General features: G+C 42.0%; 1 protein-coding gene across 1 annotated transcript in view; it reads right to left on the reverse strand.

Annotated features, from left to right (window-relative positions):
- Positions 1-19,237, reverse strand: part of FRMPD3 (FERM and PDZ domain containing 3) — a 791,901-nt gene that overhangs the window by 338,150 nt on the left and 434,514 nt on the right. The window contains exons 6-7 of the mRNA XM_069213582.1: positions 3,430-3,561; positions 3,100-3,219 (exon numbers count right to left, since the gene is read on the reverse strand). Of these exons, the coding sequence (XP_069069683.1) occupies positions 3,100-3,219; positions 3,430-3,561 (252 nt within the window). The remainder of the gene's footprint in view (positions 1-3,099; positions 3,220-3,429; positions 3,562-19,237) is intronic.

The following is a 19,237-nucleotide window of genomic DNA, read 5'->3' on the forward strand; positions in this document are numbered from 1 at the left end:
GCACCAGGAGCTGTGTAGCGCAGATTACACTTGTGCTGATGCAATTTTGTATCATTCAAAATTAGACTGCACTGATGCGATTTTGAACATACATTTGGATGGAACAACCATGCCAAAATCAATTTTTTTGCTAGTAAGTGCATACTGTTTTTTTCAAGTAGTAGGTGGTGCAAATGGCGCAAAATTCCAACAGTATCATCTATGTAATATGGTAATGTTATTACTTCAGCAGTAGATGATGCAGTTAACTATCAAATTCCAAGTGCTTGTTTTGTGTGTTCCATGGTGATTGCTATGAGTCCTGCATTATTTTGGTGATTAGTAATGTATCACTAAAATAAAAATAGCATTTAATGCAGTACTTCCCTGGTGAAGTAGTAGATGTCCTTTCAACCGTATGCACCTTGGAATGGGACATGACATTGTATGAAATTATGTTTTCTCTCATTTCACGGTGCAAAACTCAGAATGTTGTTTTTTATCCCCCGGAATAATCGCTTCGGGCTTTATCTGGCAACGTTTTGTGGGTAAAAACGGACATATTTAGCAATTTTATAAGCCTCAAAATCCTGGCTCAGGAGCAAACTCCTGCTTGTGCCTGAATCAGAATTCTGGCGAGACTCAGAATGTGGTTGTGTGTGTCATCTGTCCATTATATCTGATTTCCACTTTAGCATCAACCAGTTTAAAACGTTGCTTACCCACTTTTCCTGTGTGTAGGAATGTCGGGGGGAGAACCGGGTGCCTGAAGGGAGTCTTGGATTAAGAGCCTAGTGGGTATACATTTTGTCCTTTATTAAACTGTTTCTAATATCTTTTTACAACAAATTACTGTTTTTGTCATGTTTAATTTTTGCACTATAGGCACCCCTTTTTGCTTTCATGTCCACAACATTCCTCTTTCATATGAAAGAGCAAGACACTAAACTAATGCAGTTTGTGGGAAGGGTGATTGTGCAGTCATGAACTACAAGAAATAAAGTAAATCCTGTCACACGTTAAAAGGAAGTCACATCACAGTTTCATGACGTCAGAAAGAAATTTAGCCTTCTGCGTCATTCCTCCGCATGATGATGTAGTTCTTCTGTGGCTTGCAATATCCTTATAATGTAGAATAGGGGGTAATTTGTCCCACTGGTCGCCTCATTTCAAGAGTCCCATTCATTTCAGTTCCAATCCTCAATTATACTTGTCTCAACATTTCCCTTTCTATTTTTACTTCTAGGTAAAGTGATAATAACTGAGGTGTCCATGGGAGGCATAGAAAACATTTAATTTGCTTATTTTAATGTTGAAGGTTCTGGGTATGTATTTGATTTTTTCATCTATGCAGTAGAATTAGCACCTGCCAGTGATTTCTGAATAGGAGATAGCAGAGCTAGGCTATTACAGAAAGACTTGCAACTACATTGATAGTTTGGCAATGAGAATAACGGAGACAGTTAACAGGCCGCATCTATTAAGGGTACGGGATGCTAAGATAAAGGAGAGTGTGTGCTAAAGCAGGACAATCAGAAGTTGTTGTAAACCGATCCAAGCTCTCGAAGGGAAACCAAGTATAACTATCCCACAAGACTACAGGATAGAAACAGCATGTAACATGAAAAGGTGCAGTGGAAAGCAAAATCACAGACTATCTAAAAATACACATGATATTGCAAAGCAGCACCACACCCCGTGTTAATTCTACCAGTCACCCAAAGTTCACCTGCAACAACCAGTCACCTGTGCTCAGTTGACAGTGTAGCAGTGGTTCCTTGTCAAAAAAGGTTCATTTTAAGAGCTTGTAGTCTGTAACACACAGTTTAGATGTAAAGGTGACCCAGGGCATTCTACTGAAGTAAAGAAGCTAGATAGCCAGTCTTCTTATTTACTAAAAACGTGCGGGAAATATAACACAAAGCAGATCCTTCAGTTTACATGTCGCTAAAGGATACCAGAGAAAGGTGTAGAAAAAAAAACAGAATAATCATGTCTCCAGAAAATGCCTGTTTTAATATTACCGAAACAGAGATGCAGGTAATATAGGAGCGTGAAAGTTAGGTAAGGCTAATTCGAGACCCAGGATCTTGTCTGCTATAACAGTTCATGCTATTGTTAGTAAAACGTAAATGGGTCTCAATCAGTAAGGATCCCGATTTCCAAAAAGCTTTCAAATCGAGGCCTTGCTGGTTTCCTCCTATGCTCGAATTTGTGCTCAACCTTCAGCAGAATTTCATAAATCCCGTGCAGTGTACAGGGTCATCTTTAAAATAGCAGATTCCAATGCATGCTTCTCTTCAATAATTACTGGAGCGGATTATCCGTACTGCGTGAAATGAGCAGAAGTGTGCGTGGCAGAACTGTGTGTTAGCTCATTGGACTTATTTGTTCACCTGGAAAATCTTTTTTGTATGTGTGAAAACCGTTACCCTGAACTCATTGTGGGGCCGTTGCATGCCTTTTCACTCCCTGTAAACAATCACTGCTGTATTTTGTCAGAGCACATGGGAATGGCCACGCAAAATATTCCTGCTCACCTAAACGTTCTGACAGCATGAAGATTGAAGTAGTTTGCATGGCCCCACCTACCCCTTCACCCATTGACTCCTCTTGAGTTTCCTCCTGGGAATTTTCATGATCGGCCCCTAACCCAATAATAAGTACTGATACTGTGCGACATCTAGCGCATTAGCAGTTATTTCTCAGTAGCAGGTAGGATTTGCTGCTAGAAAACCCACAATTATGATTCATGGGATTTCAAATAAAAATGTAGCTTCCTGTACACCTAAGTTGCACGTAGGTGCGTGAAATAATCATGCTGTATGCATTTTGCGTAAGTCTAAATGGAGGAACATTTCTTATACCTGGTGATGTCTTGTGCAATTTTCATATTGACTAAGTTTTTATTAACAAATACAGTGCTAAACACGCACAAAGAACAACATCAACAATAAAGAACACCTGAGCTTTCAATACAGTACAATATATTTCTGAGCATATTCTAAGAAGGAGCGAGAACATTAGGGTGGAGGGTTCCGGCTTGTTTTTTTATTGTTAACCCGCCCCTCGATAACTAGCATGCAGGGCGCTCACTTTTTCACAGCTTCAGCTCTTTACCTGAATGTAGAGATATTCAAATGCAGCTGGGTCGCGCCGTAACAACTCTATGGGGTCTTTGGGATAGAACGTCACCCTGAAGAGGCACTTCATGCCCTGGTAGTGCGTCCGCTGCACCACCTGTGCCACAAAGACAAGCAAGTACAAAGGAAAGCTGTTAGCACTGCGTAGTCTAGACATGTTCCCTCTGTCTGCCCCAGACTCTGCTACTTCTCAACTGCTAGGGCATGAAGTAATTGCAAATGGCAGTTTTATGAAAAACATTACATATGTTTGTTTCAGGACAAAATATCAGTTTTGACAGGTTGTGGAATACGCAGTTCATCTTACGTGGGCCAAGGACTGCTTGTCCTGCAGAAGGAGAAGTTTTTGACTCTGATCCGAACTCCGGTACTCCAGAGCAAGGGAAAAGTTTTCTATGAACCTGAGAGACAGTCGGTCCTGCAGTGTTACCATCACATCCTGGAAGGGAAAAGAAGACATTGTCAACATTCAGATCTCCACCAGTAATATCAGGCACCAAAATATAAACGTTTGCATTCCGATTGAGTATTTTGCAAGCCTAGCATTTGCCATAAGAATATATTTCTTTAGTCAGATTGACTATTTACTTAATATGTTTTATAACAATGCATTGATTATTTTCTACATATCTACTATGTAACTCTATAAAGTGCAAATGCTTTTTGATCTTTGTATTTTTTTTTTATTTTCACGTCTACCTCTGGCTAAGACCTTTTGATTTTATTAAAATTATAATAATACATACCCAAAGGGGCTTTTAGTCACCTTTCTTCATCCTTTGGTCTATTGTGTCAGTCACAATTTGCATTTGCCCACTACAGCAGACAGCATGGGGCAATAGGTCATACTACTTAAGTCACTGGTTAACTTAACTTTAACTGACTGCATTTTGCTCGCTCACAATGAGCACATCCGCAGACAAGGTAGTCCGTCCAGTGCCGGTTGTTTTGTTCTTAGTTTATAATTACTTTAGTAGTTCTTTGTGTTTAGAGCCTAATGTGATAACAGAATGGCTTCTAGCACAGGGCATGTTCCAGCTTTATCAGTTCTTGTGTGCTGTCAGTGCTGCTGTAAATTCCTTTTGGAGCATCCTTTGTTTATCAAACTAATTTTGCACATTTCAGACATGTTCTGTGTTAACCTTTTTCAGGGTCGAGCACACAAGAACTCCATCCCTGTTGTAATCTCTCTTTGGGCTTTTAACCACGCCCAAGCCACACCTGTCACTTTCACTGGTTCGTGGGCTTGCTTTATAGAATCCGCTTGCTTTCATTAGTGAAAGGCATGCATATGTCATGTCTTCTCCGGTGTTTAGCCCACCTACACAGCACCGGAAAACTACTGAAAACATCCGAGGCTCCATGTTTTCAGCCTGGTTTCCGCACTACTTTACCTTTTTATTTTCTACGCAGTGTGATCGTGCTGGGTTTTACATAGCGCAATCATGCTTGTTTTTTTTTCTTTCAATTTATGTGGCAAGAAAAGTCCGGTTACGAGTTTACAAAGCTAATAGCTCTAACTTGAGCAAATGCAAGTCCCGTTGCATTGCAAATACTTGTTTTACTATGCATGCAGTGCACAAGTCAAAAACTTCAATATGATGATGTGAATTCATAAGCACACAATTCTTCAGAATACATATATCCTGGTCTCGGTTTAACCAATTTTTCTTTATTAAACTTTGCCCACAGAGAGAACCGGACTTTATTGGTTTTAATATATATAACTTGTAGCACTTTATTATTTTCTTCCTTCCTTCAGCGTTTCTTTCCTTCCTTCTTTGCTTCTTTCTTTCCTTCTTTGTTTCATTCCTTCTTTCCTGCTTTCTTTCTCTCGTCTTCCTTCTTTCCCTCTTTTCCCCTTATTTCTTTTATCTGTCTTTCCTTCTTCCATTCATTTTCCTTTTTCCGTTTCTTCTCTTTTCCTTTTTATTTATTTATTTTTTCTTTCATTCTTTCTTTCTTTTTTCCTTCTCTTTTTTCTTTCATTCATCCTTCTTTTCTGTCTCTTTTTCTTGTCTTCTTTCTTTCTTGCCTTCTTTCTGTCTTTATTCTTTCATTCTTTTTCTTTCTGTTTTTCTTTCTTGGCTCCTTTTTTATTGCTTTCATTCTTTCTTGCCTTCTTTCTTTCTTATCCTATTTTTTTTTTTTATATCTTCGGTTCCATGATGGATCCATGCATTCCATTACCAAGCCTGCCATCCTTTTTCCTTTCCTTCTCTTTTTCCTTTTTATTTAATTATTTTTTCTTTCATTCTTTCTCTTTTTTCTTTCTTTCTCTTTCTTTCTTTCTTTCTTTCTTTCTTTCTTTCTTTCTTTCATTCTTTCTTCCTTCCTTTCGGCTTTTCTTTTACTATTTTTTTTCTTTAGTTTCTTTCCTTTCTTTCTTACTGTCTCTTCTCTTCTCTTCTCTTCTCTTCTCTTCTCTTCCTTCTTTTGCTTGCCTCCTTTCTTTTTCCTTGCATTCTTACCTTATTATCTTCTTGCTTCCTTTTTTATTCTTTCTTTTTCATTCATTCTTTTATTTTTCATTGCTTTCTGTCATTCTTTTTTCCTTTCTTGTCTTCTTTCTTTCTTTCTTGCCTTCGTTCTGCCTCTATTCTTTCATTCTTTCGTTCTGTTTTTCCTTGCCTACTTTTCTATTGCTTTCATTCTTTCTTGCCTTCTTTCTTTTTTTCATATCTTTGGTTTCATGATGGATCCGTGCATTCCATTACCAAGCCTGCCATCCTTTTTCCTTTGCCTCTCTTTTTAATTATTTTTTCTTTCATTCTTTCTCTTTTTCTTTCCTTCTCTTTTTTCTTTTTTCTTTCTGTCATTCTTTCTTCCTTCCTTTGTTTTTCTTTTACTATTTCTTGCCTTCCATGTATTTTCTTTAGTTTCTTTCCTTTCTTTCTTGCTGTGTCTTCTCTTACACATATGCGTTTCCCACTCACGTCTTTACAACAAAAATGTAAGTATTTTGCAGGTAAGTATAAAACTGAATATATTTTCACTTAAAAAAACAAAGGTTACAGGGATGTTATAGATAAGGTCTGAATTTACTCGCACGCAAGCATAGAAACCGCAGTGATAGTTAGAGTTATTTCAAGTAACTATACCTCCTGGCCTAAGGTAACAATAACTGACGCCCCCGCCATGCACAGCTTTTTCTTCAATAATTTGACTGCTAATGTTTTATTGATATTTTCACTAACGTGATAAAAGTTGTCATGAGCGCTTTAATACCTGGAGTACTTAGCAGTGCATGGCGAGGGCGTGAGTTAAAGTTACCTCAGGGCGCACAACCTGCCCCATGCCCATGACTTTTTAAAGTGAATTTCTATCGTTTTTTTAAACTTCTATTTCCTAACTACAAGGTCCCTGTAACCTCTGTTTTTTCCAGTGAATTTCTATGGCTTTTCTTCAATGTAAAGTCATTTTAATTATTATACATTAATCCAACCACCGCAGCCACACTCTACGGCCAACCCCCTATAACCAACCAACCAACCAACTTCGCACTGAGCATGGCCTTTGGCCGTGTGTGGCAGCGGTTGTCCACCGGCCTGTCTCTCTGGATGTGAAACTCAGTGTGAAAGGGTGTCTCTGGGTGTATGGCTGGGTGTGACAGTGTCTGGGTTTGACAGTGTCTGGGTGTGAGAGTGGATGTGAAAGAGTCTTTGTGGGTGTGTGAGTGGATGTGACAGTGTCTGGGTGTGAGAGTAGGTGTGAGAGGGAGTCTCTGGGTGTAAAAGTGACTGTGGAAGTGTCTCTATGAGTGGGTATGTGAACGTCTGTGTGTCTGTGAGTAGGTGTGTGAGAGTGAGTGGGTGTGTGATTGTCTAAGTGGGTCTGTGAGTGGGTGCCTGCATGTCTAAGTGGGTCTGTGAGTAAGTGCGTGAGTCTCTGAGTGTGTCTGTGAGTGGGTGCATGATTTTCTGAGAGGGTCTGTGAATGGGTTTGTGAATCTGTGAGTGGGTTTGTGAGTAGCTGTGTGAGTCTTGGAGTGAGTCTGTGAGTGGGTGCTTGAGTGTCTGAGTAGGTCTGTGAGTGGGTACATGAGTCTTGAGTGCTTCTAGGTGGCCCCCTTCCCCGGGCTGATCTCGGCCCCAGGGACCACTAACCCCTTGGGCCCACCTTCATTCACTAGGGGAGACAAATTGCGAGGCCCACCTCCCCTGGCTGATTTCAGCCCCAAAGACATCATCCCCCAGATCCCGTCCTTATAATACATTTTATTTTTTGAGGGGGGCGCTGCTCTCCTCCCAAGGCCAATCTCAGCCCAGGCAGCCCCATCCCCTAGGGCCCGCACTTCATTCAATACGTGAGGGAGGCTGCTCATCCCCCCTTCCCTGGCCCATTTCAGCCCCTGGGTCCCATCAACCCAAGGCCTGGCCTCATAATATATTTTATTTTTTAGGGAGAGATGCTGTGCGGCCCACACCCCCAGCCAATTTAATCCCTCGGGACCCCACCCCCAGGGCTCGGTCTTAACATATAATTTTTTGGGGGGAGAAGGGCCACACAGGCACCCTCCCAGGACAAATCTCAGCTAGCCCTGGGAACCCCATCCATCGGGCGGTCTTCAGGTACCATGGTTGTCTGCAAGACCCCCACTTCTATAATTAAAAGATTTTGTCTTGCGGAGGTGGTAGTCCCCGGGGCATAGAGGGGCAGCACCCCTCCCTACTATTTCATTTAAGTTTTGGGGAGGTAGTGATACCTGGGCCATAAATAAGCCCAGAAGGGGGGGTCCCGTTCACCCCCTCCTTTATTTTTTATATGCTTCCAGGACCGAGCCCATCGAGGGGCTTTACTAAAATAAGTGTGGGAAATTACGCTTGTTCTTTTTTAAACATTTTTACTGAAACTTTGTGACATTATTATGAATTTGGAGCAGAATGTTGTTTTTTTAAAGTGTTTTTTTTTGCCGTGGCGGAGTCCTTCTGGGACCCCAGCACCAGAGCTAAGGGGTCACCATAGCCCTACCCTGCCCCCTTTTCCTTTTTTATCTTGCTTCAAGTCCCAAGATGGCTGCCAACACTTCCTGATTAAAGCCAATCAGTGCTCTGCAGATCTCTGCAAAACTATTATTCACAAAGTCTACTGAACAGAATTACACCAAATAACAAAGAGCACAATCTGCAGAGCAAAATCTACCTTTCTGCCAAATTTGGTTTAATCCCGTCCAGCAGTTTGGGCTGTAGTCGTGTTCAATACTCCAATGGGAATTAACATGGGAAACACATGAAACTTTCAATGCACAACAAGAATCACCGGCACAATATTTTAATGAAATGTTTGAGATAATTCGTCAAACGATACCAAAGATATAGGTAAGTCAAAAAGTGCTTCTTCTATGGAAACATGGTCCTAACTAGAACTATCTACAAGTGACATATTGGAAATGGCTTCTCTGCAGGGTCACCTCCAAAACTTTTGCCTTCCACCTCTTCTTTTTCTGACCTCATTTTGTCTGGCTTTAGAACTCTGGACACCTTATCATGCTAAACAGTGCTAAAGTGCATGTGCTCTCTCCCTAAAAACATGGTAACATTGGCTCATACCCAATTGACATATTTAATTTACTTGTGGGTCCCCAGTAAAGTGCACTACATGTGCCCAGGGCATGTAAATTAAATGCTACAGGTGGGCCTGCAGCACTGATGGTGCCACCCTCATAGCCCCTTAACCATGTCTCAGGCCTGCCAGTGCAAGGCCTTTGTGTACAGTTTCACTGCCACTTCGACTTGGCATTTAAAAGAACTTGACAAGCCTTAAACTACCCTTTTTCTACATATAAGTCACCCCCTAAGGTGGACCCTAGGTAACACATAGGGCAGGGTGCAATGTAGGTAAAAAGGCAAGACATGTATTTTATATGTCGTGGTAGTGGAAAACCCCTAAATTCATTTTGCACTACTGTGAGGTCTGCTCCTTTCATAGACTAGCCTTAGGGATACCCTCAAATACGTTTTGAGTGGTACATTCTGATCAGAAAGGCGTAACCAGGTCATATTTAGTATGGCCAGAATGGAAATAGAAAATCCTGCTTACTGGTGAGGTTGGATTTTATATTACTATTTTAGAAATGCCACTTTTAGGAAGTGAACATTTCTCTGCATGTAAAATCCACTGGTGCCTTACAGCCTGTCTCCAATCCACATTTGGGCTGGGCTGGTTGACAGCTCCCTTGTGCATTTCACCAAGACAACCAAAACACAGGATACACAGTCACATATGCACTCATCTGCATACTGAATTGTTCTTTTTCGGCTGGAAGGGTGGAGGGGCCTGACACTTACATTTCAAAGGCCAGTGGCCTGCCTTGGCACAATGGACTGCCAAACCCCCTACTGGTACCCTGGCAGACAGACCTGTACTGGAAGGGGAACTTGTGTAATTCAAAAGACCTCTTTGAAGTCTCCCCACCTCAAAGGCATCTTTAGGTATATTAACTGGGTCCCTGACCCCACCAACTCAGACACTTCTGGACCTGAACTTGCAACTTGTCAAAAGGAACTGCCTGGCTACCCAAAATACTTATCTGAACTGCTTTGCTGAGAAGGACTGCTGCCCTGCTGTTGCCCTGCTGCCCTGCTGCTCTCTCACTTTGCTGAGAAGTGCTCTCCAAAGGCTTGGATTGAGCTTACCTCCTGTTTTCTGAAGTCTGAGGGCCAAAAAGACTTCCTCTCTTCAAGGGACTCCTTGTGCGCGAGAAATGATGCACAGCTTGCCTTGTAATGAGAAAATCACCACACAACCGAACCGGAACGTTGCAGCTCATGTAGAATCGATGCAGCGCCTGCCATGCAACAGAAAATTAGACGCATCGCCTACCGGATCGACGCAAATCCTGTGACTTTGTCCCGTATGCCCAGGATTTCCATGCAGCGTCGATGGGCATCAAATAGATCCCTGCATCGCAGTGAGGAACCAAGACTGAGCACGGGATATCGATGCAAGACCCCTTGTAACATGGAAAAAAAACAAGGCAACGCCTGTGCCATGCCAGAAATTCCGATGCACACCCTATTTTTCCAAGCATCTCCTCCTCTGCGGTCTCTGTGCATGTTAATTTTTACGCAAGCCAGGTATGTTGTGAAACCAACAGACAACTGTTTTAAGATTTAAGACTCTTTTTAATCTTGCAAAAGTGATATCTCAACTTGTGCTTATTGAATCTTTATCAAAGTGATATCTCAACTTGTGCTTATTGAATCTTTATCATTTGACCTGCATTTAACCAGATAAATATCCTATATTTTTCAAAACCTGTGTGGTGTATTTTTGTGGTGTTTTCACTGTGTGACTGTATGATTTAGTGCACAAATACTTTACACATTGCCTTCTAAGTGAAGCCTGACTGCTCAGTGCCAAGCTACCAGAGGGTGGGCACAGGATAATTTGGATTGTGTGTGACTTACACTGACTAGGATTGTGGCCCCTCTTTGGACAAAGGTTGACCCCTGTCAACTAGAGACCACATTTCTAACATTGGTGGCAGTGGTGGGATAGGACTTGTTTTTGTGCAATGACATACAATAGCTATGTGTACACTACCTACCCACAGTTAAAGGTCATTACAAGTGGTGTTCTCCTTTTTCTCTCCATTGGTCATTTTTCCAAATTTGAATCCTACCTCTCCTTCATAAACTTGGGAAATTGTGTTGTGCCTGTGAAACCTTAACATATTGGAAATGGATTCCAACTTCCCAGCAGACTACAATGAGATGGATCTTGCCCCCATTGAATCCCTCAGCAAGGCTAGGCTGAAGTAGTTCTGCAAAGACTGAGGCCTGTCTGTGAAAAAGAGGTCCACCAAGCAGGAGATGCAGGATGCCCTACTGGCTTTTGAGTAAGCACGCTGGCTAAGGGAAGCGGCAGAGAACCAAAAGGGTGATGACCCTGAGAAGGTTAAGGAGGAGGAGGGAAATGACTTAGCAGTGGCTCCAGAGGAGAGAGGGGAGCCAGAAGAGAGGGGGTCCCCTACTGGATAATATGCAGGAAGCAATGTGCCCTCCCACACCCTGTTCACAGAGGAACTGAGGGACGGACAGGCTGAGAGGGACCTAAGGCTTCAGCTAGCTCAACTGGCTGCAGAGGAGAGAAGAGCTGAGGCTGAAAGAGGATTGGCAGAAAGAAAAATCTTATTGACTCATGAACTGAGTCTGAAGGAACTGGACTTAAAGGCAGAGAAATGCTCACTAAAAGTAGCGTTTCTAAAATAGTAATATAAAATCCAACCTCACCAAAAAGCAGGATTTTCCATTACCATTCTGGCCATACTAAATATGACCTGTCTCAAAGCAGTGGAAAACAAATTCAGGAGGTTTTCTTTACCAGACTAAAACACATATATAAATGTCCTGCCTTTTACCTGCATAGTACCCTGCCCTATGGCAGGCCTGGGAAATGGTTAAGGGGCTATTTATGTGGGTGGCACAATCAGTGCTGCAGGCCCACTAGTAGCATGTAATTTACAGTCCTTGGGCACATGTAGTGCACTTTACTAGAGGCTTATAAGTAAATCAAATATGCCAAATGGGGATGAACCAATGTTATCATGTTTAAGGGAGAGGGCATATGCACTGGTTAGCGGTTTTAAAGTACACAGAGTCCTAAAACTAGCAAAAACAGTGTCGGAATAAGTGAGGGAGGCAGGCAAAATGTTGGGAGATGACCACCCTAAGGCTGTCAGGTCTAACACTCATTTAAAAAAAATCAAACCTCAACGGGAAGCCTTTATGGATATAAACAAAAAAGGTGTCCAAGTTCAAGCTCCACTTTTGTAAAGTACTAATCATCCTAATTTCTTGCACATGATCAAGGCAAAGCAAGTGTTTTTTTCTCTGCATTTCCACCTTGAAAATGTATTTGTAATCTTTGATCAAGGTCTTTGCATCCTTCCTTTTTTCGAGCACAATATATCATGTAGTGACTGTGACCAGTGGGTTCTTTACTGCCATGTGGAGTTGAGAGCAGAGATCGTATTTTCCCTTTTAAAAACTACAAGCATTTAAATGGCCTAGAAGGCCCCACCCCATATCAAATAGTGGTATACAAAGTCTTCCTGTCATTTTTCCAGGATGATGGTCAGCTTACTAAAAGGTCGACCCCAATTGCGTTTCGTATCAATTTTGGGGACATGTTTTTGATCAGAGTATTATGATCATATCTCCACCAAACAAAGAAACACTTCATGAGTGGGGCAGGGTTGGGTGGTCATAGGGGGTTGGCTGCAGGCCAGGCCCTGCGGAGAATCCCCACTGTGCATGGCCAAAGGCCGTGCATGGCACAGGGATGGGTGGTTATGCGGTGTAGGACTCAGGGTCTGGTCGAAGACAATGCGTGGCAGTGGTTGCATTAACGTAAAGTAATTAAATTAATTAAAATTAATTTATGTTAAAAAAGACATAGAACTTCACTAAAAACACAAAGGTTCCAGGGACGTAATAATAAGGAAATAGAATTAAAAAAACTGAGATTCACTTAAAAAGCCAAAGGTTACAAGGATGTTATAGTTAGGTTCTGAATTTACTTCCACAAAAGCATAGAAATTCAGCAGTTATAGTTATGGTTAACTCAAGTAACCATAATTCGCACCCTAATGTAACAAACCCATACCCTCGCAATGCACTGCTAATTACCCCACATATTACATCAGTCATGACATCTTTTATGACATCATTGATAATGTTATCACAACATTTGCAGTAAAATTATTGATGAGAAAACTGTGCATGGGGGGGTGTGAGTTATAGTTACTTGAGTTAACCATAACTGTAACTGCTGAATTTCTATTATATCACTGATGAGATCTTGTATGACATCTTTGATACTATCATTATATTTGCAATAAAATCATTGATAAGAAAACTGTACATAGTGAAGGCACGAGTTATAGTTACCTCAAGGAGTGAGTGATATTTACTTGAAAGAACTCTAACTGCTGAATTTCTATGGTTTTGTACAAGTAAATTCAGAACGTAACTATAACTTCCCTGTAACCTTTGTTTTTTTTGTGAATTGCTATGTTTTTTTTAACATAAAGTAATTTTAATTATTACACGTTATTCCAGCCCCTGCCGCACATGCGCTTCTGCCATATGCGTTGGGGGTTGATCACAAGGCCTGCCTGAAGTCAGGCCTCGCAGCCAAGCTCTTATAACCACCCAACCCCACTCCACGCACGGCCTTAGGCCGGGCGCAGTGCAGGTTGGCCACAGGGCCTGTCTTTCTCAGTGGATCTGTGAGTGGGTGCGTGAGTGTCTAAGTGGTTCTGAAAGTAGGTGTGTGAGTGGGTCTAAGTAGTTGCATGAGTATCTGAGTGGGTGTGTGAGTGGGCGCATGAGTCTCTGAGTGCATGAATGATTGAATGAATTATTATGAATGAGTCTGTGGTTTTTTTTAAACATATTTCACATTTGCAAATATTTAGCAAATAATTTGCAAAAATGTGTGCATTTTCACAAATGTTGCGCATGGTGATGCAAAATTATTTCAAACCTATAATTTGCCCCTAAAACACTCATATATCACCCCCCTGAGGTCAGGGTACTCTGACCCCTTATGTCACTTTCAGCTCGGATTTTCACTCCTGGGGACCATGTCCTGTGAAATAAAATGGTGGCAGCCACTTCCTAGTCAGCTTGCAGTCAGCCAATCACATCTCTTCTTTTTGCATGCGCATTCAAGAATTTTTGTGAAATATTTGCAAAATAATCGACAGGTCGCTGTGGCCAGAGATGTACAAATTTTGATTTACCTAAATTTCTCAAGAAGCACTGAACGGATTTACACCAAATAAGCTAAAGCACAATCTGCATACCAACAGCTAGCTTTCTGCCAAATTTGTTGTAATTTTGGATCTTAAATCCATTAAATAGGAAACAATGGGAAGTTAAAATAAATGTTTCTCTATGGGATGAATTAGGTTGTTAGCTAGCACCTTTTGATACAGCCCTAGTGGAATGTAATTACATAAACAACATTGCTTTGTCAAGCTCAAAAAGCCCCAAACTTTGTGGCCAAAGACTCAAAGTAAGAAACAAACACAGAGGTGTGGCCTTGGGCATATGCCATTTTTTTTGGAAGGCTTCACACCTTGTTCAAGTCCTTCATAGATAAAATCACAACTTTTTTGGTGGACAGTGAAAGTTCTTAGACTTAGGGGTCAGGCAGAGGATAGCTCCCCCTTCCTTGAGGCAGTATTCCAGTCCTGGAGGTTCAAGTCAGAGTTTTGTACAAAATATTTTAGGAAGCTGTGATTTCTTTCAGTAGGAATAAAACATGCAGGTACTCTGTTCTTCCTAGGGTCCTCTCAGGGCTATGCTGATAATAGGTTAAGTAGAGAAATTTAGAAGGTCAGACAAGACTGAGATTAGTGATGATCCCTGGGTGAATACAACTAATAACATTGTGCTTTTTACTCCCAAGTACTTAAAACAAAGACACTCAGAGACCATTTTATGATACACATTCTGGCAAAGCTATTTGTGGGTCTCTTTATCTATGCAAAGCAATATGGCTGCAACTTAGTTCTCTACTGTTGACCTCCCTCTCGCTTAACCACTCAATGGCTGACAAAGTTACCCCACCAGTGATCAAGGAAAGCCCACTTCCTTGGTGGCATCTCATCTTTCCCCATTTTAGGTGGGACTTCCATTTTGAGAAAGGACTGCTGTTTGAAAGAACATGCTGTTGAGGGTTTCCAATCACAGGGTTTTATAACCTGTGTGTTTGGGACCAAGCCTCTCTCGCTTTTCAAAATCTTTATGCAGACTAGCATTAGAAATCAATCAATTGGTGATCTCAGCCACACTACAGATTAAGGCCCTCATTATGACATTGGCGGCAAATGCCGCCTACTGCCACGGGGACGGCCGCAAACATACCATCACCATGCCTACCAGCCACCTACTGCATTAGGACCATAGGCAGAATTTGGCCAGAAGGCTGGTGGAATTCTGTCGACGGTTATGGCGGCAGACGGCGGTAAGGTGGCGCTGCTGCCAGCAGCAGCGCCACGCCAGCAAGACACCGCCTACCGTATCATGTTCCATGATACGGCCTGGCGGTGTTTTGCTATCAGATGCTGCTGGCAGCAGTGCTGCATCTCGTCTCCTGCCGGAGGACCTCCTGCAAGCAGGTAAGTTGGGTTCTCTGATAGGAGAGGGGGTTGGGGGTGTTGTGTGCGTGTGTGGGGGTGTTGTGTGTGTGTGGGTATATGTGGCTGTATTCGTATGCGTGCATGTGGGTGTGAGTCGCATGGAATGCATGCGTGAATGACGGAATGTGAGTGTACGTGTATGTTGTGTGTTGTGAATGCTTGTGTGCAACAATATATGTTAGTGTGTGTTGCGGTGTGTGGGTATGTATATGTGCATGGATGGGTTGATGTGGTTATGCATTTGTGTCTGAGTGTGTATGTGTGTGCGTGTGGGTGTGTTGATGTTGGGGGGTCGGGAGGGGGAGGACCATGGGGAGGGGGATGGGAAGGGCGGGGAAGACCCTTATCAGTGCTAGGGGAGGAATTCCCTGGCACTGATCGTGTCGCCCTCCATGGTTTTCGTGGCGGTACGATTGCCAAGAAAACCATGATAGGCGGGGTCATAATCCCGAGGGTGGCATTGTGACGGTCGCCTGGCTGGAGACTGAGGCGGTTTAGTCCTAAGGGCAGTGGAGGTTGAGCAGGCAAGCAGGAAGAAAGATCGGTCGAGGTTAGTGGGGCTGGGGTAGTTTTTAGGGGTGGGGGATTTGTTTTATTTTAGTGGGGCATGGTGGGGGTTTATGGCTCAAGACAATGGGGTCACGTCAGATTTAAGGGAAGCTGGGGGTTCAGGGTAGTTTGGTTGGATTTAGGCCTCAGGGCATGGGGGGGGTCAGGGTAGTTTGGGGATTGGTGTTTTTTAGGGGTATTTGGGGGTTTAGTGCTCAGGGTGGGGTAGTTTTTGGATGTATTGAGGGGTGCATGGGGGTTTTAGGGCTCTGGGTGGGGGGTCAGTTTGGTTTTTGGAATTTAGGGCTCAGGGCCGGTGGGGTCAGGGTAGATTTGTGGATGGGACAGGGGTAGTTTTGTGGATTTGGGCCTCAGGGGGGCAGGGCAGAGGGAGATGGCTGGAGTGTTTTAGGGTGCAGAGGCGGGGGTAGATTTTAAGTGTAGTAGGGCTGGGGGGTCAGGGTAGGTTTGTGGATTTAGGACTTGGGATAGTTTCAAAGCAGGGGAAGTCGGGGTTGGGTAGTTTTTGAGGTTTAGGGCTCAGGGTGGGGTAATTTTAAGTACAAAGACATGTTAAGGTGCAGGGTAGGGGGGATTCACCAAGCATACTTCTTTACAACATATGCTTTTACAACACAATTTGTTGTAAAAGCATGCGTGGTAAACCTATGAGTGGTAAAGACGCAGTCGTGGTTCTGACCACGTTGTTCAGGCATGCGTTGTTTTTGCATGCATGGTTGTGTCATACAACCCAAATAGCAACACTAACTGAAGATAGCATACTTTGAACATTCAATTGCATTGATGTGAGCACACTCAACCTTAGACATAGGATAAAGTCTCCTTTGCAGAGTTTGCTAAATACTGAATCATAGTAATACATTATTGGAAAAGAATATGTAGGAGAGAATATGACATAAAATAAAGCATAGTTCAAAGTGGGATCCACTCTCAGCATTCTTTGCTGAGGACATTATCTAGCAACTGGCGACAAAGAGAGTGTATACCACTGGAAGCTCTCTTTGGCATGGCTAGGATTGGTATTCTTATGTACTCTGTTACACTCTCTCAAATAGTCATAACGATTTTCTTTCTCTTTCTTTCAAAGTATCTTTGAATAGATTGTTTATTGAAAAAAAAATCTGATGTCAACAGGGTTATATTTATCATTTCATGTCCTAATAAAATGTTACTTTAAAACAACAAACATTTGGGAAAACAAGACACAAGAGCAATTTCCTCATAATAAGTTTCACAGCACCATCTTAGCATGACAAAAGTGCTTTCCTAGCTTACCATTGACAGAACTCTGGCTATCAAAGCTCTTTGAGACTGCGTGGTCAAATGGGTGAGGTTATATAAAAGTAAAAGAATGCTTCCTTTCCCTACTGAAGCTCCATGGTATTTGAATGTAGGAGGCCTTAGCTGGCTAGACCCTTTGCTAGATGATCAGCTGACACAGAGGAAGAGGGTGTGTCAGTCTCACAGACACTTTTGTTCTCATCAAAGTCACACAGTCTTGTTGGAGATTTGCTCAGATGCATTCTAGTCATCAAGGGCTATCTTAATACCACCATCAATTTCCATTAAGCTGAGCTAGATTACATACAATTTCAATTGGCTCATCTCGTTTGTCCAGGGGATAGTGGATGCGATACCACTTCCATGTTTTCGCAGAAATCTTGGCTATTAAAAGATAATTGTTCTGGTGGTGAGAACAATATGAAACCATCTAAATAAAGAAAGCAAATCATAGTAGGGTTCTCTAGTATTTAATTACCTTGTGATGTATGGTTTGATCTTTTTGTGTATCAGGTACAAAAGATTGAATTTGTATTTTTTGTATTTCAGTGAGGTAGACATCATAATGCATATTATTCCCCCAAATACTCAAAATATGTGTTATTTTTCGCACCAGTTTAATAACATAATGCAGAGAATCTCTAGTTTTCTGGGCCAATAAAAAGCTACTGGATTCTGGCAAACTCTCAATCAGGGCCTTTCTGACTAACTAACAGGGATACTGAAAAGTATAAATTCAAAAATTCTGTGTTTCAGTTCAGAAACCCCATTGACAAGAGTGTGCTGTCTGTCTGATTGCATAGCTGCATTTTATGCTTCCATATCGCAGAGGTGAACCGATTAGGAAAAATACATAAGAACGCACACCAGCAGATGTAAATGCTTCCATGAAAATAACCAAAGGACCAACAACATAAGAAGACTATTTCTGCTCAAGGCCTTAGCTTAGTGAGAGGACAATGGGTCTAGAAGACACCACCAATGGCTGACTGTCAAATGGAAACAGGATGCTGAACACATCACTGGATGGTGTACTTAAAAGATAAAAAAAAACAAAAGTACACAGTTCCAGCCAATAGACTAGTACAAATGTATACAGTAAGTAATAGAGTGTATGAGTCTGCTCTTATTAGAACAAGAGCGGGGACGCGGAGCAGGGGTAGGTTATCCACCCAGTGGCCACACAAGCGGGTTGACTATACAAGCCTGGACCACTGATGCTTATCGCTATCCCGATGGGGCCCATCGTTTAATACAAGGAGGGTTTTTGTGGATTAGGTACGTTCGCACCGATCTTAACAGACATTTTTTGCGAGAAACATGTTGACCCCGATGATAGAAGTATAGTTAGTTCTGTACTCTAACTCTCCACATTCCCCCAATTCCTTGTTCTGGTGGTGAGAACAATATGAAACCATCTAAATAAAGAAAGCAAATCATAGTAGGGTTCTCTAGTATTTAATTACCTTGTGATGTATGGTTTGATCAGTGCATTATATTTTACTTATGTGGGGTATTTTGTTGTGACTCTAACTGAACATCAAGAGATTTCACAATTACTAACATCCATGTTTGAATAATTGTTTGCAAACAGCACAATCACAGAGTTGTTGAGGTCAATCTCAAAGGAGGCCCTTGACCTTATTAAGAGACTCTCTGAAAAATGTTGGGTTAGACCTATTTAGACTAGCCTCCAGTGATGGAAAATGAAACACTTCTCAGATCAATGGTCCTGTTTATCTTAAATCAAGTAAGTATCTCACCCCTTCATCCAAAAAAGAAACAGCAGGAGTATCTTAGAGATGATGTGATAGATCACTAATGATCATTATTTGAAAAACATAATCCAGGACCTTAATTCATGATGGAGGCATATTTTCTGATACTGGAATTTTGGCTCAGCAGTCTCTGGTCTGTATCATGATTAAAGCTGCAGATAATTACACCTAAAACTTAAAATCCTAAAGGCTAATTGCAGAAGCATTTACAGACTCTGAATTATAAGTGTACATCAGGTCATCATCAGCATCTTCCGCCAAGAGGACGTTACCTTAGACCTCATCTTTATATCCAACACAAAGAACATTTACCAAACTTCTTTCCAACTACT

Source organism: Pleurodeles waltl, chromosome 2_1 (assembly GCF_031143425.1).
Source record: "Pleurodeles waltl isolate 20211129_DDA chromosome 2_1, aPleWal1.hap1.20221129, whole genome shotgun sequence".
NCBI lineage: Eukaryota > Metazoa > Chordata > Amphibia > Caudata > Salamandridae > Pleurodeles > Pleurodeles waltl.